The 20,696-nt window shown below is 35.8% G+C and overlaps 2 protein-coding genes and 1 non-coding gene across 17 annotated transcripts in view; 1 reads left to right on the top strand and 2 right to left on the bottom strand.

Annotated features, from left to right (window-relative positions):
• The window catches only part of UBAP2 (ubiquitin associated protein 2), a 123,275-nt gene that overhangs the window by 63,907 nt on the left and 38,672 nt on the right, over positions 1–20,696 (top strand). For 9 of the 15 annotated variants that reach the window (XM_063081902.1, XM_063081897.1, XM_063081898.1 and 6 more), the window contains 3 exons: positions 8,036–8,090; positions 9,370–9,470; positions 15,091–15,159. The exons of 2 other annotated variants lie outside the window; for them this stretch is intronic. In XM_063081902.1, the coding sequence (XP_062937972.1) occupies positions 8,036–8,090; positions 9,370–9,470; positions 15,091–15,159 (225 nt within the window). The remainder of the gene's footprint in view (positions 1–8,035; positions 8,091–9,369; positions 9,471–15,090; positions 15,160–20,696) is intronic. 4 more of the 15 variants (XM_063081907.1, XM_063081906.1, XM_063081908.1 and 1 more) reach the window with 2 other exon arrangements.
• On the bottom strand, positions 1,331–1,443 carry LOC134366268 (U11 spliceosomal RNA). Its single transcript, XR_010022260.1, has one exon. It is a non-coding gene; the product is annotated as a U11 spliceosomal RNA (small nuclear RNA).
• On the bottom strand, positions 2,683–3,099 carry LOC134366123 (small ribosomal subunit protein uS19-like). Its single transcript, XM_063082537.1, has one exon. The coding sequence runs from the start codon at positions 3,034–3,036 to the stop codon at positions 2,683–2,685; it is 354 nt and encodes a 117-aa protein (XP_062938607.1). The 5' UTR covers positions 3,037–3,099.

The following is a 20,696-nucleotide window of genomic DNA, read 5'->3' on the forward strand; positions in this document are numbered from 1 at the left end:
AGGATTTTGCAAAGGAATTGGGCTAGAATGGAATTATTAGAAAATTGGCTAAGTATGTTTTTCAGTAGGCCCTTTGATAGTTTATCCGTGGTTTAAAAAAAAGGCGGGGGGGATGCTGGCTGCCAGCAGTTCTGCTGAGCTTTTCTAGGATTTTGCTGACACATAGCTCCAGGGTTGTAAAAGTCTACTGCAAGGAATAGTGGGCCTGTCTGTATTGGTTTCTACCTCATGTATGATGATCATAGGGAAAGAGCAACTAAACTTGTGTTTTTTCAGACAGTATTCTGAAGAGCAGGAAAGAGATAAGCAGAGAGAAATTGTTTAATAGAGAATAGTGTGTAAATTGCTATTACTCTGTATGTACATCAGTGTATTTAAAAATTTTAGGAGTTCTTTCCTTCAGTTATTTAAGATATCATATAAGCCTTTGTTTCATATGCTTTTCCCATCTTTTATTTATTTGTACTTTCTACTATGTATTTTTCCTAAAGAAAAATACACTCATTATTTTTTAGTCTTGGCATATTTAGGATCTCCAGAATAATATAAAGTTTAGTGTGTCTCACCACTTTTATTGTTTTGTTTGTGTTGAATTTGCTTTATGCAGAAAAAGATATTAAAGTACTTTTCATGTAGACTTCATGCATAGCTCCATCTTTTTTCTGTGCTGTGGCAGAATATGTAAATGTATTGGAAATGACATTCTCAGTGTGAAGATTAGGTTACGTCATAGACACTTATTTTTTTATTTATTTTACATATTTGTTGGGTACAAATTTGACTATCAGTAGTTGTGTATAATGTGTGATAGTTAAATCAGGATAGTTAGCTTGTTCATCGTTACAAAACAATCATTCTTTCTGTCTGTTAACCAATTTGACACTTACTTTTATGTTATGTAAATAAGTGAAAGAAATTATAGTTAAGTTAGTCCTTTACTCCTGTATGTTTCTTTATCTTGTGTATTGGTGCATGGTTTGGCAGCTTGTGTGTATTGTTTTGGTCTTTTCTTTTGGTGAGATTGAGTCAGTTAAAGTAGTGAATTATCTTTGAGGTTGCAGGAAGTTGGTTTTCTTCTGGATGAAAGAAAAATAATGCTGTGAAAAAGCCAACAGTAGTTTACTCCCTAGCCTTTCTTATTCCTTTACTTTACCTTACCTACCTCACTGTTTTGTATTTAGCAACCCAAATTAGTTCCTCTACTTTTAAAACTAATTATTACATGAATAGGGTCCATATAATAAAAGTGAAAAGTAATTTTGAGCACCTACTATGTGCTAACGTTGTATTTTTAATTTTTTTAATACATCCTTTTATTTAGACAGTGAGTAAGGGTGTTAGGATGAACAATCACCAGCTGCCTAAATACCAAAAAATTATGCTTCCCGTTCTCTTGATATCGATTCTGCCCTACATGTGCCAGTCACAACAGCAGCTCTTTTTTCTACTTTTAATTTTTGAATCCTCTGCAGTCCTGGTGCAGAGTCCTTCTTGAGTCCTGGCTCCACATAGCATTTGACAAAATGCAGTGTTCTAAAATTAGTTGCTGAACAGCTGGGTTATTTCCTGTAATTATATAGTGACATTATTGCACCTCTAAATATGAGTTTAATCCATTGAAGAATCTCTGTTATGAAATTTGGATAACCTATCAGTCTTAAATGCAACAGGTAATATTTACATTCCTATTATGTTGTTGAAGATACTGCTGTGGATAAGACATATGGTCCCTCATATTTTGGGCTGGGGAGGAGGAGAGACAATAAAATAACAATATTCATCTTACTTAAGAAAATAATGAGTGATGTGATCAAGTGTCATTGAGGTGTCCTTGGGAAGCTTCTGAGGAGGTGTTTTTTAAGGTGAGGAAGGAGAAAACAAGTGAAAATCTGGACAGGAGCCTTCTGTGTAGAAGGAAGTGCTAGTGCAAAGATCCTAAAATGGTAAGAAACTTGAATTTTTCTCAGAATGAAATCTTCGTGTTGACATAAAAGTATGAACAGAATTGCCCAGCAATGAAGTTTTAAAATTTCATTTTGAAATAAAAAAAATACAACAGTTCTGCACACCATCCACCCAGATTCCCAAATTTTAATAGTTTTTTACATACACTTTACCATTCTCTCTGTATGTACATATTTTTTTTCTGAGATCTTTGAGTGTAAGTTGCAGACAATGATATTTACACCTCAATATTTCAGTGTGTGCATCCTTAAAAAAAGGTATTCCCTTAAAAAACTACATTAAAATGATAAAATCAGCAAATTACTATTGATGCTATCTCTGGTCCTTATTCAAACTTTGCTAGTTTTCCTGCCAACATCCTTTATAGCAAAAAAGAAAATATTCTAGCCCAGGATCCAATCTAGTACCGCACATAAATATCCATCAACCAGGAACAGTTCATCAGTCTTTCTTTGTCTTTCCTGGCCTTGAAGTGTATTGACTTTTTTTGTAGAGTGTTCTTGAATATTAATCTAAGAAGTTTCCTCAAGATTGGATTCAGGTTATGTGTTTTGTGGCAGGAATATTACAAGTTGATGGTAACTGTCTTCAGCGCATCCTATCAGAGGCCACACGATACGGATTTGTTCCATTATTGGTGGTGTTATGGGGTTTTTTTGTTTTGTTTTTTGTTTTTTTGTTTTTCGGAGATGCGTGTGCCTTTATTGGCCAAGGAGGCTAATCGAGGGGCATGAAACAGGAGGAATGGGTGGCCCCAATGCCCAGCCAGCTGTGCTTCACGGGATTGTAGGTGATGGAGAACTTGCCCAGGTAGTGGCCGATCATCTCAGACTTGATCTCCACCTGGTTGAAGGTCTTGGCATTGTAGATGCCCACCACGCTGCCCACCTTCTTAGGCAGGAGGATTATATCCTGCAGGTGAGTGTTCACCATGTCTGTTTTCTCCACGGGTGGTGCCTCCTTCTTGGCCTTGCACAGGCACTTCAGTGAGTGCTGCTTCCATTGAATGTCATGGTTCAGGCAACACGGCTGCCAGGCACTATACAGTGGCATCAGCTGCTTGTAGGACATGTCAGGCAGCTGGTTGAGATCCACGAGATGGTAGGTGAACTTGCGGAAGGTCCATTGCTGCTTCTGCTCTGCTTCCACTGTTTCTTGGAAAAGATCAGCCCTTCCTTGATTACTTTATTAAGGAAGGTGGTTTCTGCCAAATTTCTTCTTTGTAAACTTACTACCCTACCCCTCCATTCCCCCAATAATTAATATTTGGGGGGTGTACTCAGAGACTATGTAAATAATCTTTTTTTAATCACAATTTTATTCACTGATATTAGAAGCCATTCTTTCCTGAAACAATTACAGAGATACATTTATCATCAGACTTTGCTAAGGAAAAGCTAATATAGGGGATATAAGGTGGTTTCTAAGCTTTCTTCACTGAATCCCAGGGGTATTTTGCCATTGTCATTTGATTTCTTTAGGCTGCTTTGGAGTTGGAGAAGGATATTCCTATCTCTTTCAGAATTTACCCTGGCCTAGGGACATAGAGGCATAGCTTGCCTGACTCCTAAGTCCCTGTCCCATGCAATCCCAGAGATGTCCTGCACTGTGTGTGGGAGCGGCACCCTCTGTATCATTGAACCAGCCCTGAAAATTCAGGATTTTTGTCGATGTAAAAAAAACTTCAGACTAGTCAGGACCTTAAAAATTTTTCATGTCAGGGCTGGCTGGTTAGCTCATTTAGGGGAGAGCCTGGCACTGGTAACACCAAGGTCACGGGTTCAGATCCTTATATTGGCCAGCTAACAAAAACGACAATAACAACAAACAACTTTCATGTCAGAGTGGGAAGTGATAAATTTAAGTCTACACTGTTTCTGGTACAGCTGGTACAGCTGGCTGTTGTCAAAACCCTCCTCACTATCTCCTGGGGATGAAGGAAAGGGATTGCTTTCTATATTCTTAGGTTCATTTTCCCTATTTCGTTCTCTTTAGGTTACACGTGTTTGAAGCCAGAGGAATGTTTGCAGTTAGGGTTTGCCCTAGGGGTGGTTGGTTGGTCTTTGAGTTTTGGCTTTTTAAAAAAGTATTGAGCAACTTTTCCATTATCGCTCTCAGCATAAAAGGTAGGAATATTTGAATAGTCATAATAGAAAATTAAACTTGAGCCGTCATTCAACAGAGATGTAGTTCAGAGTCCCAGTTCTGTAGGAGAAAAGGTACAGTGTTTACCATAACAGTGGTTTATTTGTTATGATAATTTATGGAAGCATTGGACTTGTTTTTCTTGATTAAGAGACTCTGCATCTTTATTCTGAGCTGTTAGATAAATCTTTGTACCAGATAACAATGTTGGGAAATGGAATACACAGAAAACAATGTTACTGGTAGCATTACTGCCCAGGTGAGTAGAACCAAACAATTTTGTTATCTTGCTAAAATTTATAGAGAAGGTGAGACAAATTTTTAAAAATCTGATGATGATATTTAGCTTATTTGTGGTTAATACTTGTGTGTAGCTGCTACTCATTAGAGACAGAGATATATGTAGTTGATTCTGACTTTTTCCAGGGAACTTGCAGGATGTCTTCAACTTTTTCTGGCCTTTCCCTTTCAGTCTTCTTTTCCTTGCACATTTTGTTTCCAGTCCCAATTTTAGATATTATTTATTGATTTCTTACAGAATCTCCCCTTTAAAATTTGTCAGTATTTTCTTAATATTTAAGAACTGTTAGTGCCATTTGTTACACATATGCCATTGAAATGGATTCTCTTGTTACAGTGAGTACACATGAACACAGTTAAGTGTTTCATCTTCCTTCTTTCTTTCCAGTTCTTTATACAAAGCCAAAAAGAAAGTATTCTTGAGATAAAATTCACATACCATGCATTTCACCCATTTAAAGTATACAGTTCAGGGCTGGCTGGTTAGCTTGGTTGGTTAGAGCTCAGTGTTACAATACCAAAGTCAAGGGTTCAGATCCCCATACAGACCAGCTGCCAAAAAAATAAAACAAAATGTACCATTCATTGATTTTTAGTATATTCAGAATTGTACAACCATCACCACAATCAATTTTAAAACATTTGTATCACCTCAAAAGGAAAACCTGTACCCTCTGTCATTCCCCCAATTCTTTAATTCCCCCTAAGCAACCAGTATACTTTCTGTCTCTTTTGGTTTTTCTATTCTAAACATTTCCTATAAATGGAATCATATAATATGTGGTCTTATTACTGGCTTCTTTCTCTTAGCTTAATATTTTAAGGGTTCATCCATGTTGTAGCATGCATCAGCACTCCATTCCTTTTTATGGCCAAATAATAATTCATTGTATGAATGTACTAGATTTTGTTTATTGTTCAGGGGTTTAAGTCCTGAGAATGAGTTTCCTTGTTTGATAGCTTGCTTTTTTTTCTTTAAATTTTGAGATTAAATTATCTTATTCCTAAATTTTTGGATTGTATTCTTGCCAAAATCTGTAGACTGAAAGCTTTTTTCTTAGAGCTAATTAGGTGAATTTCCAACAGTCTTGTAAGGGTGGTCATAGCTCTGTGTGAAGTCTCACCTTTGCCTTTTGCCAGTGCTATAACAGATAGTAGCCACTTATGCATTTTGAAAATTCTTTCACTTTTTCGGACATTTTCTCTATTTCATCGTCTCTGGGAATCTATTTTTGTCAAGACCATATTTTTCATAATTTAACTTGAACTATTGGTTAAGTCAACTATACATGATAATAAACAAGGTGATATAAGTTATTCAAGATAATATAAACTGCACCTTTATGGGTCTTTTATGTGTTCATTCTATTAATTTGTTTTTAAGTGGAAAAATGTCATTTATTAACACAGTTTTATTGAATCAAGTGTTAGGAATGAGGAAGTTTAGGGTGAGGTCAACTTGAACATGGCTTTGCTTAAAGATATTGTAGTTCCTTTTGGTATTTCATCATTATGGCTTTTATCGCAAAGGTGTCAGTGGGGTTTGTCAAGTACAGTTCATAGTGGTTTAGCTGTGGAGAACTGTGGTGCCATAAAAATGAAGAAAAATGAAGATAATCATAGTTAATCAGTGCCTAAGGACAGCTGTTTAAAATAATAATAGTTTTTTTACCCTCTTGAAAAGTATCTGGAGTTTCTGATTTATGTAGAAATGGCTACCTCTTCAGCTAGAAACTCCTTTGCTTTTCTCATTTCACCATCTGGTTTTGTCTCTAGCTTTGGTTCTTGTTGGACCTCTGAATCACAGTTCCTTTAGGTGTTTGGTTTAGTACCCCCCCCCCCGTCCCCAATTTTTTTTATTGTGGCGAAATATACGTAAGGCAAAATTTATCATCTTAACCAATTTTAATTGTGTAGTTCAGTGGCATTAAGTACATTCACATTGTTGTGCAACTATCACCACCATACATCTTCAGAACTTTTTTCATCTTGCAAAACTGAAACTTTATACCCTTTAAATAGTAACCTCACCTTTCATTTCCCACTAGTCTCTGGCAACCACCATTCTACTTTCTGCATCTGAGCTTGATTCTTCTAGGTACCTTTTGTGGCTTATTTCTCTTTGCATTATGTCCTCCAGGTTCATCCATGTTGTAGCTTGTCTCAGAATTTCTTTCCTTTTTAAGGCTGAATAATATTTTGTTGTATGTGTATACCACATTTTGCTTATCTATTCATCTGTCAGTGAATACATGGGTTGCTTCCACCTTTTGGATATTGTGAATAATGCTGCTATAAATATGGGTATATAAATATCTCTTTGAGACCCTGCTTTCAATTCTTTATTTGGGTATATATCCAGAAGTGGAATTGCTGGATCATATGGCATATGGTAATTCGATATTAAATTTTTTGAGCAACTACCATACAAAAAAATTAAAAAGCCATACTTGTTTTGTCTATAGTAGCTGTACCATTTTACATTTCTACCAGCAGAGCACAAGGATGCAGCATTCCATGTTTTTGCCAATATTTGTTGTTATTTTCTGGGTTTTGTTGTTGTTGTTTGTTTTTTATTTTTGGAGTAGTCATTCTAATGGGTGTGAAGTGGTATTTCATTGTGGCTTTGATTTGCATTTCCCCAATGATTAGTACAATGATTAGTAATGTTGAATATCTTTTCTCTGTCTCTCTCTCTCTCTCTTTTTTTTTTTTTTTTTGGGCAGTAAGGGAATCTGAACCTATGACCTTGGTGTTATAAGGCTGTGCTCTAATCAACTGAGCTAATTGACCAGCCCTAGCAGTGTTGAGTATATTTTCATGTGCTTTTTGGCCATTTGTATATTTTCTTTGGAGAAATATCTATTTAAGTCTTTTGCCCATTTTTGAATTGGGCTGCTTTTTGTTGTTGAGTTTTAGGAGTTTTCTATATATTTAGGATGTTACTCTCTTATCAGTTATATGATTTGCAAATATTTTCTTCCATTCTATGGGTTGCCTTTTTATTCTGTTGACCTTAAAGTCCAGTTTGTCTATTTTTTTTGTTGCCTGTGCCCTTGGTTTTGTATCCAAAAAATCATTGCCAAATCCAGTATTGTGAAGATTTTGCCTAATGTTTTCTTCTAAGAGTTTTATAGTTTTAGTTTTTAAGTTTAGGTGTTTAACTTCAGCTTTAGGATATTAATGAAGAGAAAATGGAGAGGTGCTGAACAGAATTTTCTCTTCTTGCTTATTCTCTTGCTGCCATTGTGGTCATTGATTAAAGTCCTAGTATTAAAAAAACGATATTTAACAGTGCCTTCAGCTTACTTTGCAGTTGCTTCTTGTTCTCATTTTATTTTTTAGTAGTGGCTTATGTTGTTATGGTGTTTACACTAGCTGATTTTAAAAGATGCAGACTGTTTTATTATGTAACTTGCCCATGCTAATTTATCGCATATCCCAAATATTACACAAGTAGAATAAAATTCTTTTCTAGCTTTTGAAGTCACTAACTGGGTAGGTAGTTGAGTCAGCAGGGACCAGCAAATTGGGTGCCCTGGATAGGATCAAAAAGTCGATAGAAGTATAATTGTGTAGGACATGAGTATTATTTTATTACTGTAATTTTTTTTTTTTTTTTAAGGATTTGGACATGGTAGAGGGAGAGGGATAGGAAAGTTCTCAACCCAAAGCATGGGGTAAGTTACAGCCATATTATTTTTGTAGTGATCTTCTTTCCTAATTGTTACTCTAATTTCCATTTCTCTACCCTGTACCCAATTTATTTATTCTCGTCAGTCAGATGTTTTCTATACTTAAAAAGAATTTACTAACAAGCGAAATAGCACATATATGATAGATATTTTAATAGGTATCAGAGCACGGTTTCTAGCCCTGGCATTATTGATGTTTTGCATTGGATAATACTTTATTGGACTGGTGGGGAATCCTGTACATTGTAGGATTTTAGCAACATCCCTCTCCTCTCCCTACCAGATGCACCCATCGTGAAGTTGTGACAATGAAAATGTCTATAGCTATTGCCGAATATTTCTTGGGAAGAGGGTATATAATTCCCCTAGTTGGAAACCACTGCCTAAGACTTATGTTGGTAAATCCAACAATTGTCTTTGAATAAGTAAATGAAGTTCTTGCTATGTAAAAGTGATACTTTTAAGTTTTCAGACATCTTTTGGAAGCCATATGTAGATGACAGTCAAGGAAGGAAGGGAATTGGCTCCAGGACAAGCCCTTTGTCCCTCCTTATAACTTCAGGGCAGCACTCTTGTAGTCAGTGGCTTCTAGTAAATGATGATGCCTCCTACCATGTCTGTTTTCTGCCTGATCTCCCTGTGGGAAAAGGAGGGATGAAACCAAAGGGAACGAACTGGCAGGAGCACTTAAACATGTAAGTCCAGCCTATTAGCTTTAAACTATTTTGTGGATTTTTTTGTTTATATTCTTTGTGAAAATTTTAAAGGTAGTTTTTATGTTGGCCCATGTTAGACCTTTGAATCATAATTTCTTACTTGTGTTCAGTTTAGGATCTTAATGAAAAGAGAATTGCTAAACAAAACATTTTCTTCTTATCTATATCCAGTGTTTCTATACATGAAGGAGCATATAATTCTGTTGCAAAAGGTTCAAAACCAAGCTTGGATTCTGACTTGGGAAGAAAAGATATGTTGCCTATTTATGCCTTAGTTTGCAGTGAGACCTTCCATTAGAACTATTCTGCCTTGAAAGATTCTAGGTCTTCATATCTGCTTTAGGATGCAGAGGGCAGCATTTTAGGAAAATAAGGCCATCCATCATCCCGATGGCTGAGGAATTACCTGCAAATAAATAGGAGAAGGAGGGTGAAGTCTTTTACAGTGGCTGTTAAAGGAGCTGGGCTTGTTTGAGGGAAGATCATGTACAGTTAATTTTGTAGCTTTTCTTGCTTTATTTGCCTTTATTCTTTATTTTAAACCCCAGGACATTTAATCCTGCAGACTACTCAGATTCTCCATCTACAGATGGGAGTGGGACAAAGTTAGTTTGGGAAGCTGCTCAGAATGGTGCAGGTGAGGGAACTGGTAAGTGTTCTATTTTTTGTCAGAGATGGATTTCAAATGTTTGAGCTATTAAAACTTTTATGTTTTCATACAAAGATGAAGTCTGAGTGTGCTGATGGAGAAGCATGAAAAACAGGCTACTGTCTTATCTCTGAGACTACTCTTAATTGGTTCTTACCTCCAAAGTCTTTCATGTATAGATCTCGTTGATGATGAGGAATTTGACTTTCCCTTCTGCACTCTGAGAAAGAGACTGTATAAGGTAATCTGCATAAAGCAATGCAAACCCACAGTCCAGTCACAGTGTGTCACAGATATGTAGAATTTCATAGAAGAAGACTTTTTACTGAAAGTACTTACCATTCCTAATCGGGGACACTAAAATTTGGCCCGGTAAAGTGGTAGCTGATAGATGGGCTTGGGGCAACATTGCTTCTGCAGGTTTTACTGTATCCTGCTATTTTGGGATTTATTTTCTGAAATTCATGGGTAAATATTTGTCAGTTTATTTACATAGAGCTCATCAGAGGATTTATTCATGGTAATATACACTAACTATTGAGATTATATTTATAAAGCCATAATTTCACATTTAATGGAAATATAACCCGAAATATAGAAGTATAGCATAATAAATTATCAAGAAGCAAACATTCATATGACTTCAACCCTGGCCAAAACATAAGACAGTGCTATTGTCCTAGAAGTACTATTGATGGAGAAATAGAGATATTCCAGAGAGGACCAACAGAAGTTTTAAATAATTATTTGGAAAGACTAGTAAAATTGATAAGCTGCTGTTGAGACTAATCATAAGAATGTGAAGAAGCATAAATGATTGGTTTCAGGAACAAGAAAGGGAATATTGGGATAGATCATATAGATATTAAAGATCATAAGAAGATTCTTTATGTCAATAAATGTGGTGCCAACAAGTTTGAAATTAGACTAATCTCATTCTTGTAAAAATCTTAAACTGAAAATACCGAAAAATAGAATTCAGTAAGACAGAAAAACGATAATACATCATGGCCACATTAAATTTATACTAGGTATTTAAGTTTGTTTTAACTTTTTTTTTTTTAGCAGCTGGACAGCATAGAGATCTGAACTCTTAACCTTAGTGTTACAACACTGTGCTCTAACCAACTGAGCTAACTGGCCAGCCTTAAGTCTGTTTAACTTTTAAAAAACCAGTGAACTCCTAGTTATGTACCAGAGAGAATGGAAAACATAGGTTCACGTAAAATTGTGTATAAAAATGTTATTCATAACAGCATAATTCATAATTATCAAAAAGAAGGAACAACCCGAATGTCCATCAGTACATGAATGTTTAAGCAAAATGTGAAATTCCATGTAATGGAATATTTTTCAGCCATAAAAAGGATATATTCTACAACAAGGATGAACCTTGAAAGTATTATGCTAAGTTAAAGAAGGCAGTCACAAATGACCCTATATTTTGTATTTTATGTTTTCATTTATATAAAATGTCTAGATTAGACAAATGTATAGAGACAGAAAATACATTGGTGGTTGCCTAGGGTTATAGCAATTAGGGGGAAATAGGGAGTAACTACTAATGAGTATGGGGTTTATTTTTGGAGTGCTGAAAATGTTCTGGAATTAGATAGTTGTGGTTGTGGTTGCACAAATTGTGAATATACTATTCAATTGTATAGTTTAAAAGGGTGGATTTCATGTTATATGCAGCCATCTATTCAGTTTTTATCAAAACCTGACAATCAGGAATACAAGGAAATTTCCTTAATCAGATAAAGGATATCTATAAAACTTATAGCAAATATTATAGTTAATGGTGACAAATTGAATGTTTTCCCTTTGAAACAAAATAAAGGTACTTAACTCTCGTTGCTTCTATTTACCACTGTACTGGAGGTCCTAAGGATAAGGGGAAAAAAAAGAAGTCATAAAGGTTGGTAAGGGAGAAAAAACTTGTCATTTCTTACAATGCTATAAAAGAATCTATTAGAATTAATTTTTAGAATTATTGAGGGATTTTTTTTTTTTTAACTTTTTTTTTTTTTTTTTAAAGACGACCGGTAAGGGGATCTTAACCCTTGACTTGGTGTTGTCAGCACCAGGCTCACCCAGTGAGCAAACCGGCCACCCCTATATGGGATCCGAACCCGTGGCCTTGGTGTTATCAGCACCGCACTCTCCCGAGTGAGCCACAGGCCGGCCCTTATTGAGGGATTTTAACAATGTACTAGATGCAAGTTTCATGATCAAATGTATTTTGGGGGGGGGGGGGGGGGGAAGTTGGCCAGTACAGGGATTGAACCTTGGATCTAGCAGATGTATTTCTGCAAACCATTAACAAACAGAAAATGGAAAAAAAAAATTGAGAGTAGCTTTGTAAAATATCAAATGCCCAGGAATAAATCTAGTGACGTGTAAGATTAACAGACTTCTACCTAGAAAAATATTTTAAAAGAGAAATTAAAGAGGATGTAGTAAATGGAGGGATATACCATTTTAATATATCTTAAGTCTTAATATTGCGAAGTTTAGTTTTTACTGTCAATCTTTGAACTTATTCATCTGTGGTAGTTTATCACATGAAAACTTTCCCCACTGATTTTTTTTTTTTTTTAGTTAATCAGATTTATCGAGATGTAATTTATATACAATTCACCCTTTTTAGGGGTACTTGTGGATCACTTCTAACAAATGCATATAGAATTGTAAAATTCTATATATGGTCTTTGTTGGGTTTTTTATTTATTTGTTTCTTGGGGTTTTTTTTTTTTTTTTTTGTAGCTGGCTGGTATGGAGAACCAAACCCTTGACCTTGGTGTTACAAGGCCATGCTCTAAACAGTTAACTGTCCAACCTAGATATGGTATTTCTGTACTAGCAATAAACAATTGCAAATTGAAATGAAAACAAATTTTAAAAACTGTACTTCTTATAGTAGTACAAAAATGTGAAGTACTTAGGTACAGATTGAGTATCCCTTATCCAAAATGCTTGGGGCCAGAAATGTTTCAGATTTTGAGTTTGTAGAATATGTACCGGTTAAGCATCCCTAATCCAAAGATCTGAAATCCGAAGTGCGCCAATGAGCATTTCCCTTGTGTGTCATGTCAATTCTCAAAAAGTTTGGGATTTTGGAGCGTTTGGGATTTCAGACTTTTGGCTTAGGGATGCTCACCCTGTATATTGTATGTTGAAAATTATTCAACATGGTGAGGGAAATCAAAGATGACCCATATGAAAGTGGATATATTCGGTGTTCATAAATTGAAGACTCTTTTTTGTTGACAGTCATTGCTCCCCAAATTGATCTATAGCTTCAACACCATTCTAATCAAAATCTTAGTGGATTTTTGGGCCGAGCCTGTGGCGCACTTGGTAGAGTGCTGCGCTGGCAGCGCGGCGACGCTCCCGCCGCGGGTTCGGATCCTATATAGGACTGACCGGTGCACTCACTGGCTGAGTGCCGGTCACGAAAAAACGCCAAAAAAAAAAAAAAAAAATCTTAGTGGATTTTTGACAACTCAAAAATTTTTATAGGAAGGGCTGGCCTGTGGCTCACTTGAGAGAGTGTGGTGCTGACAACACCAAGTCAAGGGTTAAGATCCCTTTACCGGTCATCTTTTTAAAAAATAAATAAAATTTATAGAAAAGTAAAGGAACTAAAATAGCTGAAACAATTTTGAAAAGAACAACAAAATTTAAAGACACACTATCTGATTGTAAGAACTTGCTTTAAAGCTACAGTAATCAAAGACAATGTGGAATTGGCAAAAGTAGACAGATAGATCAGTAACATAGTAGTATAGAAATAAACACATACACATGTGGCTAATTGATTTTGGCAAAGGTTACGAGCCAAATCAATGCCATACGTTACACTGTATTAAAAACAAACAAACAAACAAAAACTGCAAGTGGCTAATAGACCTAAATGTGAAACCTACAATTTACAAAGAAAATATAGCGGCAAATCTTAGTGGCTTTAGGGAAGATTTCTTATATAGGACCCTATCAGCAAGAATAATAAAAAACTTGATAAAGTAGATTTTATCAAAAATTTTAATTAAATTTTTTTTTCTACTTTGATAAAGTGGATTTTATCAAAAATTTTAGAATTCTGCTTTTCTGAAGAGAAGAAAGAAATGAAAGGACAAGCTATAGTCTGGGAGAAAATATTTATAAAACGCATATTTGATAAGGGACTTGTGTACAGAATATATAAATAAAGAACTCTCACAACTCAGTAAGAAGAAAACAACCCCTAAAAACAAATGATCAATTAAAAATGACCAAAAAAATCCAAAATTTCTGGAAATGGATAAGTGGTGGTGGTTGTACAACATTGTGAATGTACTTAGTGCCACCAAATTGTACTCCTAAAGAATACCTACAAGAGAGTTAAGATGGTAAATTTTATGAAATGTGTATTTTAGCACAATAAAAAAATGCAATAGAACTATACACACATTATATGTATGTCAGTTTTCTGGCTTTTATGTTGTTCTATAATTGTGTGAGATATAACCATTGGTGAAGACTGGATGAAGTGTAATTTTCTGTGAATCTATAATTATTTCTAAATAAAAAGTTATTAAGAAATGAGCAAAAGATTTGAGCAGATGCTTCACAAAGATGGTTATATGGATAGCAAATATTCCCACACAAATGTATTCATCGTATTTAGTTAGTTATTGAGGAAATACAAATTAAAGCCACAGTAAGTTATCGCCACTCATCTATTAAAATGGCTTTAAAAGAACTGACAAGGTCAAGTGCTATTGAGCATGGCAGAATAACGAACTCTTAGACTTTCCTGGTGGGAAAACATACCTTTACCATACAATGTGACAGTCCCACTCCTGGGTTTTTATGAAAGTGGGATGGACACACACCCGAACAAACCTCTGTATGAGAGATTTATAGTGGCTTTACTTATAACCTCCACTGATTTTTTTTTTTTAAATTGTGTCAAAGCAGAATGTTGAAGTAGTCAATTAACTGCTATTTTTCCTTATTCCCCTTCTTCCTTTCCCCCTTCTCCTCCTCTTTCATCTCCCCTCCTTCCTTCTCCTTGTTCTCGTTTAGTGTAACAGATTCCTTGCTGAACAACATCTAGATAAGCAAAATGACTTTGTAGTGGAATACTGTTAAACGGGTGTCAGAGACCTCACAAAGTGGTACTGTCTTGTTGATTAGACAGAGTTCTGCATACAGCCTTATAGACTCAGAAACCTGATTGACGGTATAATAGTCACAAATCTATTCCTAAACTGAGGAAAACTCACATTAACCAAACTAGAAGACCTGGTTTATAGTCAAAGTGCTAATTCATAAATTTGCTGAAAAGTAGTATTAGAATGCTCTCTTTGACAGGCGGGAAGGGAATTTGGTAAATAGGGGAATGAGAATGAGGATAATTGATGTAATTTGAATGTTCAGTAGCCACCAGGCATAACTTGAGTCACAGTGGCCTGCCACAGTATGCATTGCAGTAGATCTCCCTCTCCTTGGACAGCAGCACAATATGTAATTAGCTTTAATGCTTTCTGTTTCATTTGCTGACCAGTTTCTTTTCTGATGAGTACTTTCATTGTTTTGATTTGTTAAAACCTTCCATTTTTACATTGACCCACAGAACTGGCATTAAGTTCTCACAATATTGCTCAGGATCTGCCAAACAACAAAAGTTCTTATGGACTGAAAGGTATGAATGTTTTATTAAAAATTTTAATTAGTTAAGAATCTTATAAAATACTGATAATGTGTTCCCTTTTTATCAAGGCTAATAAATATTTATCAGGTAAATATAAATAAAGTAAAGATAAAATGAAGATTTCAGCTTTTGCTTATTGAAGTATTTTTAGATTGGCCTTCAAGGTGCCACGGAATTTTCACCATTATTTTCCTTTTTCCTAAATGGGCTTCTTTTATATGCTTTTATTTAGAGGACTAACATTAAGTTAATTTGAACTTAAATTATTCATCTGAAATTTAATGTTTTAAGCAGAAAATAATTTAATGTCACCAAAGTTTTCCCATATGATTTGGGAAACAAATCATAGTTATAACATTCAGTAACAAAGATCACGTTGGTTTGTTTTTTTTTTAAATTTAATTTTATTTTGTCAATATACAATGTGGTTGATTATTGTGGCCCATTACCGAAACCTCCCTCCTTCCTCCTCCTCCCTCTCCTCCCTCCCACAAACAATATCCTTTCTGTATGCTTGTCATGTCAGTTTCAAGGAATTGTAATTGTTACATCTTCTCCCCCCCACACCCCGGTTTGTGTGTGTGTGTGTGTGTGTGTGTGTGGGTGTGGGTGTGGGTGTGTGTGTGTGTGGGTGAATTTATTTATTTATTTTTAGCTCCCACCAATAAGTGAGAACATGTGGTATTTCTCTTTCTGTGCCTGACTTGTTTCACTTAATATAATTCTCTCTAGGTCCATCCGTGTCATTGCAAATGGCAGTATTTTATTCTGTTTTATAGCTCAGTAGTATTCCATTGTGTAGATATACCACATTTTCCGTATCCACTCATCCGATGATGGACATTTGGGCTGGTTCCAACTCTTGGCTATTGTAAAGAGTGCTGCGATGAACATTGGGGAACAGGTATACCTTCGACTTGATGATTTCCATTCCTCTGGGTATATTCCCAGCAGTGGGATAGCAGGGTCATATGGCAGATCTATCTGCAATTGTTTGAGGAATCTCCATACCATTTTCCATAGAGGCTGCACCATTTTGCAGTCCCACCAACAATGTATGAGAGTTCCTTTTTCTCTGCAACCTCTCCAGCATTTATCGTTCAGAGTCTTTTGGATTTTAGCCATCCTAACTGGGGTGAGATGGTTTCTCAGTGTGGTTTTGATTGGCATTTCCCGGATGCTGAGTGCTGTTGAGCATTTTTTCATATGTCTGTTGGCCATTCGTATATCTTCCTTAGAGAAATGCCTACTTAGCTCTTTTACCCATTTTTTAATTGGGTTGCTTGTTTTTTTCTTGTAAAGTTGTTTGAGTTCCTTGTGTATTATGGATATTAATCCTTTGTCAGATGTATATTTTGCAAATATTTTCTCCCACTCTGTTGGTTGTCTTTTAACTCTGTTAATTGTTTCTTTTGCTGTGCAGAAGCTCTTTAGTTTGATATAATCCCATTTGTTTATTTTTCCTTTGGTTGCCCGTGCTTTTGAGGTCGTATTCATGAAGTCTGTGTCCAGTCCTACTTCCTGAAGTGATTCTCCTATGTTTTCTTTAAGAAGTTTTATTGTTTCAGGGTGTATATTTAATTCTTTAATCCATTTTGAGTTGGGTTTAGTGTATGGTGAAAGGTATGGGTCTAGTCTCATTCTCCTGCATGTTGATATCCAGTTCTCCCAGCACCATTTGCTAAAGAGGCAGTCTCTTCCCCAGTGTATAGGCTTGGTGCCTTTGTCAAAGATCAGATGGCTGTAGGTGTGTGGGTTGATTTCTGGATTCTCTATTCTATTCCACTGATCAGTGTGTCTGTTTTTATGCCAGTACCATACTGTTTTGGTTATTATAGCTTTGTAGTATAGTTTAAAGTCAGGTAGTGTTATGCCTCCAGCTTTATGTTTTTTTGCTCAGCATTGCTTTGGCTATGCGTGGTCTTTTGTTATTCCATATAAATGTCTGGATAGTTCTTTCCATTTCTGAGAAAAATGTCATGGGAATTTTGATGGGGATTGCATTGAATTTGTATATCACTTTGGGTAGTATGGACATTTTCACTATGTTGATTCTTCCAACCCAAGAGTATGGGATATCTTTCCATCCTCTTGTATCCTCTCTAATTTCTCTCAGCAGTGGTTTGTAGTTCTCATTATAGAGATTTTTCACATTCTTGGTTAATTCAATTCCTAAGTATTTTATTTTTTTGCTGGCTATTGTAAATGGGCAAGCTTTCTTGATTTCCCTTTCTGCATGTTCACTCTTGGAGAATAGAAATGCTACTGATTTTTGTGTGTTGATTTTGTATCCTGCTACTGTGCTGAAATCATTTATGAACTCCAAGAGTTTTTTTGTAGAGGCTTTAGGCTGTTCGATATATAGGATCATGTCATCTGCAAACAGGGACAGTTTCACTTCATCTTTTCCAATCTGGATGCCCTTTATTTCTTTCTCTTCTCTGATTGCTCTGGCTAGTACTTCCAACACTATGTTGAATAGGAGTGGTGAGAGTGGGCATCCTTGTCTAGTTCCTGTTCTTAAAGGAAAAGCTTTCAGCTTTTCCCCATTCAGGATGATATTGGCAGTGGGTTTATCATATATGGCTTCAATTATGTTGAGATACTTTCCATCTACACCTAACTTATAGAGGGTCTTTGTCATGAATGTAACATTGAATTTTATCAAATGCTTTTTCAGCATCCATAGAGATGATCATATGGTCCTTGTGTTTGAGTTTATTAATATGGTATATCACATTTATTGATTTGCGTATGTTGAACCAACCTTGCATCCCTGGGATGAATCCCACTTGATCATGGTGAATTATTTTACATATGTGTTTCTGTATTCTGTTTGCTAGTATTTTAGTGAGGATTTTTGCATCTATATTCATCAAGGATATCGCCCTGTAGTTTTCTTTTTGGGGTATATCTTTACCTGGTTTTGGTATCAGGATGATGTTTGCTTCCATAGAATGAGTTTGGGAGATTTGCGTCTGTTTCAATCTTTTGGAATAGTCTGTAAAGAATCGGTGTCAATTCCTCTTTGAATGTTTGGTAAAATTCTGCTGTGAATCCATCTGGTCCTGGGCTTTTCTTTGCTGGGAGCCTTTGGATAACAGCTTCAATCTCCTTTATTGTTATTGGTCTGTTCAGATTTTCTACGTCTTCATGGCTCACTTTTGGGAGTTTGTGTGTGTCCAGAAATTTATCCATTTCCTCCAGATTTTCAAATGTGTTGGTGTATAGTTGTTTATAGTAGTCTCGAATGATTCCTTGTATTTCAGATGAATCAGTTGTAATATCACCTTTTTCATTTCTAATTTTTGTTATTTGGATCTTCTCTCTTTTTAGTTAGTCATGCTAATGGTTTGTCAATTTTATTTATCTTTTCAAAACACCAACTTTTTGATTAATTGATCTTTTGTATTGTTTTTTGGGTTTCAATTTCATTGAGTTCTGCTCTGATCTTAATGATTTCTTTCCGTCTGCTAACTTTAGGTTTGGATTGTTCTTGTTTTTCTAGTTCTTTAAGGTGAAGTGTTAGGTTGTTCACTTGCCATCTTTCCATTCTTCTGAGGTGAGCATTTAATGCAATAAATTTCCCCCTTAGTACTGCTTTTGCAGTATCCCACAGGTTTTGGTATGATGTATCATTGTTTTCATTAGTTTCAATAAATTTTTTGATTTCCTGCTTGATTTCTTCTTGGACCCATATGTCATTAAGTAGAGTGCTGTTTAATTTGCATGTGTTTGTATAGTTTCCAGAATTTCGTTTGTTATTGATTTCTAGTTTTCATCCACTGTGGTCTGAGAAAATACATGCGATAATTCCAATTTTTTTGAATTTATTGAGACCTGATTTGTGACCTCATATGTGATCTATCCTGGAGAATGATCCATGTGCTGATGAGAAGAAGGAATATTCTGAGGTTGTTGGATGGAATGTTCTATAGATATCTGCCAATTCCAATTGGTCTTGTCCAATTCTCATTGTCTCTTTTTATGGTTTTTAGTTTAAAGTCTATTTTGTCAGATATAAGAATAGCTACTCCAGCTCGTTTTTCCTTTCTGTTTGCATGGTAAATCTTTTTCCATCCTTTCACTCTTAGTCTATGTGAGTCTTTATAGGCGAGGTGGGTCTCTTGTAGGCAGCATATAGTTGGGTCCTCCTTTTTAATCCAGTCAGCCAGTCTGTGTCTTTTGATTAGGGAATTTAAGCCTTTTACATTAAGCATTGTTATTGAAAAGTTTTGATTTATTCCTAGCATTTTGTTGATTATTGTTTGGTTGTCTTAGGTGTCTTTTGTTCCTTGCTTTCTGATTTTCTGTTTGTTTTCTGTGTTTGTTGGTTCCTTAGGTTGTACATAGCCTTTTTGTTTGTTCGTTTTCTCTTCATGAATGCCATTTTTATTATACTAGTGGGTTTTGATTTTTCTTGGGTTTTTATGGCAGTGGTAGCTATTTTTCAGGAACCAGACCCAGTATTCCCTTGAGAATTTCTTGTAAGGGTGGTCGTGTGGTGGTGAACTCCCGCAGTTTTTGTTTGTCTGAGAAATATACTATTTGCCCTTCATTTCGGAAGGATAGCCTTGCAGGGTAGAGTATTCTTGGCTGACAATCTCTGTCTTTTAGTATTTTGAATATATCATCCCATTCCTTTCTGGCTTTTAAGATTTGTGATGAAAAGTGTGATGTTCGCCTGATTGGGGCTCTCTTATAGGTGATTTGACACTTCTCTCTTGCAGCTTTTAAGATTCTCTCTTAGTCTTTGAGTTTTGCCAGTTTGAGTATAACATGTCTTGGAGAAGACCTTTTTGGGTTGAATACGTTTGGAGATGGTTGAGCTTCCTGGATCTGAAGATCTGTGACTTTTCCTATACCTGGGAAGTTTTCTGCCACTATTTTGTTGAATATGTTTTCAATGCAATCTCCTTTTTCCTCCCCTTCTGGAATACCCATGACTCAGATATTTGAGTGCTTAAGGTTGTCTGATATCTCTCAGATTTTCTTCAATGCCTTCGATTCTTTTTTTTTGGTCTGCTTGTGTTATTTCAAACAGCCCATCTTCAAGTTCAGAGGTTCTCTCTTCAACTTCCGCAAGGCTGCTGGTTAAACTCTCCATTGTGTTTTCTATTTCGCTGAATAACTTCTTCAGTTCGGCAAGTTCTGCTACATTATTTTTCAGGGCATTGATTTCCTTGTACATTTCCTCTTTCAGGTCCTGTATACTTTTCCTCGTTTCATCATGATGTCTAGCTGAGTTTTCTTGTATCTCATTCCGGTTCCTTAGAATTATCACTCGAAATGCCTTGTCAGTCATCTCAAGGGCTTCTTGTTCTATAGGATCTAGAGCTTGAGAGTTATTACCCTTTGGTGGTATACTTTCTTGATTTTTCGTATTTCTGGTATCTTTTCTTTGATGTTTATTCATTGTGGCAGGGGTTTCACAGTCCACAGGTTTGACACTATTGACTGACTAAGGTGTTGCTGTGGTTGGCAATTTGGTATGGCTACCTCAGTGACTGCTCCGTTGGCCACTAGTG

The sequence above is a fragment of the Cynocephalus volans genome, chromosome 17 (assembly GCF_027409185.1).
Source record: "Cynocephalus volans isolate mCynVol1 chromosome 17, mCynVol1.pri, whole genome shotgun sequence".
Taxonomy (NCBI): Eukaryota; Metazoa; Chordata; class Mammalia; order Dermoptera; family Cynocephalidae; genus Cynocephalus; species Cynocephalus volans.

Bases quoted from the DNA above. Each gene is read 5' to 3' on its own strand.
- LOC134366123 (XM_063082537.1), bottom strand. From the start codon at position 3,036: ATGTCCTACAAGCAGCTGATGCCACTGTATAGTGCCTGGCAGCCGTGT.